The 9,551-nt window shown below is 50.2% G+C and overlaps 1 protein-coding gene across 1 annotated transcript in view; it reads right to left on the reverse strand.

Moving 5' to 3' along the window:
• Nucleotides 1-4,923, reverse strand: part of BAG3 (BCL2-associated athanogene 3) — a 15,201-nt gene extending 10,278 nt beyond the window's left edge. Inside the window, exons 1-2 of the mRNA XM_012001141.1 lie at nucleotides 4,780-4,923; nucleotides 1,282-1,608 (exon numbers count right to left, since the gene is read on the reverse strand). Of these exons, the coding sequence (XP_011856531.1) occupies nucleotides 1,282-1,608; nucleotides 4,780-4,923 (471 nt within the window). The remainder of the gene's footprint in view (nucleotides 1-1,281; nucleotides 1,609-4,779) is intronic.
• Between the last annotated feature and the right edge of the window lie 4,628 nt (nucleotides 4,924-9,551).

Raw genomic sequence — 9,551 nt, forward strand, 5'->3', positions numbered from 1 at the left:
ATTCACCTCGAAATTGAGAGCATTTCCCTTTTTAAGTGCCTTGTTAGCTTAAACTTGCGAAGATGTCTCAGATTTACGTGTCACTTTGATTTCTTGCAGCAAAACCATTATAAATATAGGTATTACTTCTTTTTTGGTTGTTGTTGTTTTTGTTTTTCTGAGACAGTCTCGCTGTATCACCTAGGCTGGAGTGCAGTGGTGCGATCTGCAACCTCTGCCTCCTGGGTTCAAGCAATTCTCTGCCTCAACCTCCTGAGTAGCTGGGATTACAGGAATGTGCTACCCCACCTGGCTAATTTTTGCATATTTTGTAGAGACGAGGTTTCACCATGTTGGCCAGGCTAGTCTCAAATTCCTGGCCTCAAGTAATCCACCTGCCTCAGCCAGGTACTAGCTCTTTAAGAAAAGAAAAAAGCCTCTGCTATTCCACATTAACTGTAACTTTTCACTCTCAAGCAGGTGTGAAGCTGAACAGATTCAGAGGGAGCTGAGAGGCAAGTGTGACTCTGGGTGCAGATAGGACATGGGAGTTTGTGCCCAGGAACAACGCCGACACACACAAGGGGATGATCTACAGACAGGAAAATGAGAGGGCTTACTGCTCAGGAATCCTACTAGGAATGCCTCAAATCTCAGCTAAGAACCAGGTTAAATATTTTTTAGCTATTAATGCACAGAATCCATTGACATATCCCTGAGATGTTTGGCTTCAGGATTAAAATGCCGTCTTAAAGCAGTTGCCTTGCTGACTCCTTATTTCTTTTTAAACTGTGGTGCACAGTGAGGACAGGCATGGGGTCTCATTTTCCTATCAATATAGCTCCACCAGTGGTTAAGATTGATCCATAAGCATTGAACTGAACAAAACAGTACACAGCTATCTCTGTGTTTCTGAATAGAAAGCCCAGTGTGAATGAGGAGCACGGAAATTAGGAGCCAGAAGGCAGGCCAGGCTTCCGGTCCCAGCTCTGCTCCCTCCACCTGCGTGCATGTGGAGCAGGCAGGCTGTAGTGTGCCCTTCCGAGCTGTTCCTTAACTACAAAAAGAAGCCATGTGATTCCTGCCCTGCCCCACTGAAGAACAGCCCTATGAGATGCTGGGGGATGACATGGGGCTATCACCCTGTCTTTGCTGGGTGACCTCTGATGCTGCAGGCCAGGCCTAGACGCCCTGCATGTGAACAGGTGCCTGGCCCAGGGCAGTGTCCTCGGGGACTGGGCCCGGCCTGGGAAGCACAGCGGCTCACTCCCCAGCAGGCCCGTGAGCCTGGCCTCTCCTTACCTCAGGTCCGTGAGAGGCTGGGGGCTGGGCTGCCGCCACTGCTGCCACCTGTCCACACTGTTTATCTGGCTGAGTGGTTTCTGGCATACCCCGCAGAGGTGACTGGGACCTCTGAGGAGCCGCTGGTGCCGCCTCAGTTCGGAATCGCTGCATCCCAGGCTGGGGATAGGCATGGAAAGGGTGCGCCTGCCGGTTCTCAGCGCCTTCATGGAGCACGGGAATGGGAATGTAGCCTGGTCGGAGCTGGGGATACACAGGGTGGCCTTCCCTAGCAGGTGGCAGTCTAGAGCCCTCCCGGGAAGGGCCATTGGCAGAGGATGGAGTCTCCTGAAATAAAAAGTGGAGAAACACAGGCTCGTTAGAAACCGGGAAGTGAACCCTCCTGGCGGAGAAAACAGTGTGGCACTTGGCACTGTGATCTTCCTGAGTGACTTGGGCCTCACAGCGTCAGCCAGCTCCCAGCCCCTGCACCCTCCAAACCCTCTACCCCTATAGAGCCTGCTGTCTGGCCAACAGTTTACGAACTAGGGGCATCAGGAGAAAGCCAAAAGTATCTGTTAAGCACAGGAAAGGTTCCAATTCCCCAAACTGGTAAGACAGGTTTCTTTTCTGGGTGAACGAGGGCAGCAGTGGGTGCAGGAGAGCCGCCCACGCCCGCATTTTCAGAGACCTGGCTCAGAAGGTAAGCTCCAGGAGCAGAGGCCAGCTCCAACCTCTACATTACAGCAAGCATCTCTGTTTCTAAAAAGGCCCTCGCGTTTCCCAGCAACACAGAGCTTGTGCTGGGCCCAAACACAGGACACAGTTTGGGAATCTTTACAGAGAAGTGGGCTGGGGAGTGAGGGCTGCCTCCTCAGGTGTACTGTTAGAACAATCTGCAGGACGGGGAAGGACAGGGATGCAGAGGCAGCGCAGGGGGAGAGGAGCACCCAGGGTTAACTGTGCCGCCTAATGATGCCAACTGACAAAGATTCTCTGCTTGGCCAAACCTTAGGCTTCTGAAGCTTCTCCTAGGCCCATCTGTGCACTTCCTCGTAAAGTCAAGTTTTAGCAAAAGACACTGCTAAGACAGTTGAGCCAGAAGCCCCCTCCCCAGCCTCACTATCTGATCAGCTTCCTCAGCCTCCATCATCCCCAGGTGCTGTCTAATCACTCTGGCCTGTCTTCAGCAAGAATCCTGTTTGGTCAGCGTAGCCAGAAATGCCCTTAGCCCTGATGCTTCCTCTTCTAATGTTCCATCCACTGACCCCCACACTGCTCCCTGACTATCAGTTCCCACGCGCCTATGCTGTACGTGAAGTTGCACCCAGTCTCTCCCCCTAATTGCAAGACCCCACTGCCGTGGTCCCTGTGCCTATCTTGATGGCCCTGAATAAATCTTCATGACTGTGCTTTAACAAGTATCACTGAAGAATTTTTTCTTTAACACAACAGAGCCTGCTTGGGCAAGGAGCAGTTGGAGTCCTTCTCTTATGCCCTCTCTTGAAGTTCTCCCTTCAGTGGCCTGGCTATTTTCAGACCCTTGAGAAGGCCAAGTTCCAGATGTACCGCAGGAAAGATCTTATTTCAGACAACAAGGCTGGCCAGTCACTCACTGGGCAGTGCCATCTCTCAGCAAGCTGGGGCTGCGCAACAGAAGTCCTAACAGTCCCCGAGCGCTGAGGGTCCTTTCCCAGGAGGGGAGCTACTGACATGTGTCACTTGCATATATCTGTGCAGGGCAACTCTTAAGAAGGGGAGTGATCTTTCCTGACAGCGGCAGCTCTCTGCACAGCAAACAAATGCCAAAGGCTAAGAACCTATGAGCTTTTAGGGGACAATCTCTACTGCTACAAAATCAATCAAAAATTAAGGACAGATACTGAGGGCTGCTCTGCACTTTGAGTGAACAGACCATAAATTCTGTGATGTTTCTATTTGTGTGCAGGCGTGGGCACCAGGTGGCTGACCCTGGTTTAGCCCTTTCAGGCCCATCAACTGCCTCCCTCCTACTGAGACCCTGCCCTTGGAGGGCCTCCAGCACACAGGAAAGGCATGGGTGTCACTGTGTCCTTGGGGACATGGGCAGACAGGCATTCTCAGATTAGAACAGCCACGTGCTCAGGGCGGCGGCATTACATTAGCCTGCTTAACTCTCAGGTCACCCAAGAGCAGGAGCAGGTCCAGGCCTCACATTCAGAGCTGAATTCCTGCCGCGAGACGGCCCTGACAGGGAGCCAGCAAGAGGCGCTGAAGAAACCCTCTGCTACTCAGCGTTGAGTCATAACATGCCTGTGGGCATTGTGTCCACTCACTGAGGTCCTCCTCCTCCCAGCCGAAATTGGGGCCTGCATTGGTCCTGCACTGTCATTTCTGCTGGCTGCCCAGGGGCTCATTGTTTCTTCCCAGCCATGCACAAAAGCCTCAACCATCTGCACACTCCACACAGCAGGGCCCAGCAGTGAGCAAACCCTCATCCGCCTCCTGCTCCTGGGCGAACATCCTGCCACCTGCTGAGTAGTCCTATGGGGTTATCAAACCAGCACGGCACGCTCCCTGCCAACAGGCGCTTAGAAGATGGGCTAAGGAGGCAGGAAACAAATAAGCAGCAGAATGACTTGGAAAGCACGGAGGCCCTGAGGGCTGGGGAAAGGCATGGGCCCTTCCAGGGTAGATGCTGCCCTAGGTGGGGTCTAAGTGTGATTCGTACCTCTATTCCTAACAGTTCTATGAGCTTGGGTAATTCTCTTACCTCTGTAAGCCTTCACTTCCTTTTCTAGAAAACGGAGCTAGCCAACACCTGCCTGGGAAATGTTGTGAGGTTTTATAAGGAAGGGCACATCAAGAGGAATGCCCGGAAGACTGGCAATAAATGTGAGTTTCTCCCTAAATAGGCATAAAATTATGCTCTTCAGACTCCAAAGTGTCAAAGGAATCAGAAGTAAAGGATAAGGCCAGGCGCGGTGGCTCAAGCCTGTAATTCCAGCACCTTGGGAGGCCAAGGCAGGCAGATCACCTGAGGTCAGGAGTTTGAGACCAGCCTAACCAACATGGCGAAACTTCATCTCTACTAAAAATACAAAGATTAGCTGGGCATGGTGGTGGGCGCCTGTAGTCCCTGCTATTCAGGAGGCTGAGGCAGGAGAATCGCTTGAACCCTGGAGGCAGAGGTTGCAGTGAGTTGAGATCGTGCCACTGCACTCCAGCCCGGGCAACAGAGCAAGACTTTGTCTCAAAAAGAAAAAAAAAAAAGAAAAAGTAAAAGTGAAGTACAAAGTGAATCAATGTGCTAGAAACCAGAATGGTGGTCACCTCTGGAGGAGATGGTAATGGCTGGGAAGGGTCTCAAAAGAGCTTTCCGAGGTGATGGGAATATTCTCTTTTTCTGGGTGGTGGTAAATGCGTGTATAGCTATGTAAAACTCCATTAAACCCCCACACTGCCCACTCCGCCACATCCCACCCACACTCTCTGGTTTTAACTGGGAGAGCTGCCGATCCCAACCCCTTGTAGCCAGACCCTTCCAGGGTCTTCCAGACCCAAGACTCCCTTGAGGAGATGCAGCTCCTCCTGGGGGAAGCCCCTGGATCCAGAAGGCCCTGAGCCAGTCAGCCACGAGCTGAGCACCTCGTGCATCTTGCTGAGCACATCTGGCACCTCCATTGAAAGAGAAGGGGAAGAAGACAGGAGAGAGAGGAGGAAGGAAAAACAACTCTGTCTGCACAAGACGCCGACAGCAGAGACTGCTTGCTGGAAGCCAATATTCAACCTTTCCAGAGACATGGCTTAGTCCACGGGGAAGGAATGTGGTCACTGCAGGCAGGCGCAGTGGTGTCAGAAGAGCGGTGGGAAGCAGTGGCAAGGGGCAGGCTTGGGGGTCAGTGCTAAGCTGAGGGAGATCAGGCTGGAGGCCCAGGGGCCAGGCTGGAAGTGGGGGCTGAGGTTCACCCTTCTGAGTGTTCCAACCATCGCAGGAGATGCCTCAGCAAGACAGAGGGACTGGAAAGAAGCCAGGACATGCTGGGAAGGGAGGAGGGACGTCAGGGAGGAGAGTGAAGAGGTGAGCGCAAAGCAGGGCAGAGGGCCTTGAGGGGAAAGGGCATCCAGAAAGATGAGGGGCACATGGGGGGAAGGGGACCTCCACTGCATATGAGGTCCACTGAACAGGCCAAGCCTGCCGGCACAGCTGGAAAGCAGAGAAGGTCAGGACAGGCAAGGGCGGCCTGGCTGCTTCTCCAACAGTCCTGAGGTCTGTACTCCTGGGTCCAGGTGAATTAATGACCCATTTATGCCATTTAATAAAAAAAATGTGTCTCCTTGTGAGCACTGCATCTAAAAGACATTCCAGGCTCCCTTCCACTCTGGTGGGGTTTTGTCAAAAAAAAAAAAAAACCCAACCATTGCTTTAAATAAAAAACATATGAATTTCACAAAATAGGCAATTAAACACTTTTACGTGAATGAATAATTTCAACCAAAAATGAAACTCCCACCCGTAATGAGGTCTGTGCCACATTCTAATGCTCCCATCTACCATCGTTAGGGTCACAACAGCAAATGCTTCCGTTTTTACTAAGTAAAAAACACTGCCTGGGCCAGGCATGGTGGCTCACACCTGTCATCTCAGCACTTTGGGAGGCTGAGGCAGGGGGGATCACCTGAGGTCAGGAGTTCGAGATCAGCCTGGCCAACATGGTGAAACCCTGTCTTCACTAAAAACAAAAAAATACAAAAGTTAGGCTAGGCGCGGTGGCTCACGCCTGTAATCCCAGCACTTTGGGAGGTCGAGGCGGGTGGATCACGAGGTCAGGAGATTGAGACCATTCTGGCTAACACGGTGAAACTCCGTCTTTACTAAAAATACAAAAAAAAAATTAGCTGGGCGTGGTGGCAGGCGCCTGTAGTCTAGGCTGAGGCAGGAGAATGGCATGAACCCAGGAGGCGGAGCTTGCAGTGAGCCGAAATCGCGCCACTGCACTCCAGTCTGGGCGACAGAGGGAGCCTCCATCTCCAAAAAAAAAAATTAGCTGGGTGGGGTGGCGGGTGCCTGTAATCCCAGTTACTCGGGAGACTGAGGCAGGAGAATCGCTTGAACCCGGGAGGCGGAGGTTGCAGTGAGCTGAGATCATGCCACTGCACTCTAGCCTGGGCTATAAGAGCGAAACTCTGCCAAAAAACAAACAAACAAAAAAAAACCACGAAAAACAACAAACACCGCCTAGAACTGGAAGAGTTAAATTGACCTTTCTCTCTTCTACAGTGTTTTCAACACAATCTAGCAAAGAGAGATATTTTGTAAATAGAAGAATCAAAAGAAAAAAATGTGTAATATTTACAATTCTCCTAGAATCTCACTAAAACATGTCTCTTCAATCTACTAAGTGTTTTCAAGTTCAAGCACATCCAGATAATGGCTCTTGGTTATACCAGCATCTCTCACATAAGGCTCACCACGTGCCCCTTCATGATGCAAGCGGGAGCTCGGAATCTGCCTCCTCAGAGTTGGGGGGACAGCTCTGTGTGATCATGGGACAGGGACTGGGACGCAACCACAGTGACCAAGCAGATGACTGCTGATCCTCACGGCCACCTCAGCTCAGAGCTCATTATCCTTATCTCTGGCTAAAGACATCAGGAATACATATTATACAAAATCCAATTAGGAAAGAAGAGCCCAGGGGCTCAGTCCTGACTCTCACTGTTTATCTCACTATATTAATTTATAAAATGAATTGGTTAATTCTGCCCCCTTGTTTGTGCATTGCATTAAAAATCTGAGGCAAGTCTCAGGGTACCAAACAACTCCACGACATGGCCAAGATAGACAGCAGGAAAAAATGACCCCAGATGAGCCAAAATGTGCCCTATTATATACAAGATATTATGATTAGAGAAAGCCTGAGGTCAGGTTCTGAGCCTTGGTGAGCTGTTGGGCTCGTTTGCTTAAGAGCAGGTCTAAACTGCACTACTGGTTTTTAGAAGCAACATGGGGGCCGAGGAACAGCAGGAGACCTGGGAAGAGGCTGCACTTGGTCCTAATGCTGGCTCTGCCCCTAAATACATGTGTTACGGAAGCGGCTCACATGCCCTCTGTGAACCTTAGTTTTCTCAGCTGCAAAATGAAGGGGAGGCCCAAAAATGTTCTAGAAAGCAGTGGCTCTCCAGCACTTGGGGTATCGAAGCACCCAGGAAATGCAAAAATTACAGACTCTAAGCCAATCCAAGTAGGTCTGATTCCATAGGTGTGTGAGGAAGCCTGAAGGTCTGCACTGAGAAAAACAATGATCGAAAGTTCCTTTCAGCTCTGATACTCAGTGTGGCCTGATTTCCAAAGTCCCTTCAAGCTCTCAACAGCTATACAAAGCCCCCAAACAAGGAAAAGTTAATGTCACAGAAATCTAAAAACGACTACTCCTAACTACACTCAAATCATGTCAGAATTGCAGGAACTCAGAGCACCCCAAAGTTTCATGTCCCAGATGAAGAGGAGGGCCCGCCCAGGTACGGTGGTTCATGTCTGTAATCCCAGGACTTTGGGAGGCCGAGGTGACTTCACCTGAGGTCAGATTCAGTCCAGGAGTTTGAGATCAGCCTGTCCAAAATGGCAAAAACCCCATCTCTAGTAAAAATACAAAAATTAGCTGGCCATGGTGGCGCATGCCTGTAATCCCAGCTGCTCAGGAGGCTGATGCGCGAGAATCTTTTGAACCTGGGGGTGAGAGGTTGCAATGAGCCAAGATTGCACCACTGCACTCCAGCCTAGGCAACAGAGTGAGACTCTGTCTCAAAAAAACCAAAAACGAAAAAACAAAAAACAAAAGAAGGAGGTGGCTAACACCCAACCCTGTGCCCTAAAAGCGGGGTGGGAACGACAGCCCCTGGGCACCTGCGAGGTGTCTGCCTAGACAGGCGCACGCCGGGCACACGCCGGGCACACGCAGGTTCACAAAAGAGCCGTGGAGGAGAATCCACCGTGACCCACCCACAACTGACTCCCTGTACACTGAGTGGCCACTGAACCCTGAAAATGGGCACCTTCTGTGAGCCCCAATCTTGGCTCCATAGTACAGTGCTCTTTAAAAAGTGGGTTCCACATCTACAAACCACAGCTTCCATCACTCTGGTCTGAATTAGGAGAAACAGTAACAAAGGCAACTCTTAGGGCTGTCTCGTAGCACTTCTGACTTGGCAGGTCTGGAGTATTAAGTAGGACACAGACTGTATTAACTGGGTTTTCAGGCCAGAGGAGCCTTCACGTGGGTCAGGTGAACACTTCAAAACTTCTAAAACAAAGAAAAAAGATGGAAGAACACAGGAATCCTGGAACTCCCCATATGGGTAAGGCCTGGATCAAAATTAAGTGGCCTGGCTCGCCTCAGTCAGGCAGGAAACAAACAAAACACTTTCTTCCAAAGTGTAACTGGAGCTGGGTGTGGTAGCTCACGCCTGTAATCCCAGGACTTTGGGAGGCCGAGGTGGGCGAATCACCTGAGGTCAGGAGTTTGAGACCAGTTTTGAGGTCAGGAGTTCGAGACCAGTTTGGTCGACATGGTGAAACCCTGTCTCTACTAAAATTAAAAAAAAAAAAAAAAAAGTAGCCAGACAGGGTGGTGGGTGCCTATAATCCCAGGTACTTGGGAGGATGAGGCAGGAGAATCGCTTGAACCCACGAGGCAGAGGTTGCAGTGAGCTGAGATCGTGCTTATTCCACAGATCACGCCATTGCACTCCAGCCTGGGCAAGAGAGTGAGGCTGTGAACTAAAACAAACAACGACCAAAACAAAAAACAAAGTGCAACTGGAGTCGAGCTTTAGCACCCTACCAAAGTTCTCTGCTTGCTATGATGGGATGCATGAATGAATTAAGTATTACTGCCCATTTGATACTGAAATAAACAATAAACAGCCATTCACATCCCTACAGCCAAAGTCAAAATCCCTTCAGTCCCCACTGGATTGTAATATAGGGTCTCTCCCACTAACCCAGCACTGTTTTGGGCACATAACAGACTCGGGGAAAATTCTGAATAATAAACTAAGTCCACATTCCACTTACAGCACACCTGAGGAGTTAGGCTTTGTCCAGAGACTCCTGGTAAGACAAGAGGTCTGTGCCAACCACATACCCTATAAATGATCACAAGTCACAGGCTACTGGAGGCTTTATCTAATACGCCTGTTACTAAAATATATATACATTCTATCCTGGGATAAACAGATGACTGTTCCTACGTGATTTCAATGGGGACAATTTTTTTTAGAAGATGAAACCAACATTGCTTCTCTTTGCA

The sequence above is a fragment of the Mandrillus leucophaeus genome, unplaced genomic scaffold, assembly GCF_000951045.1.
Source record: "Mandrillus leucophaeus isolate KB7577 unplaced genomic scaffold, Mleu.le_1.0 Scaffold65, whole genome shotgun sequence".
NCBI classification, from domain to species: domain Eukaryota; kingdom Metazoa; phylum Chordata; class Mammalia; order Primates; family Cercopithecidae; genus Mandrillus; species Mandrillus leucophaeus.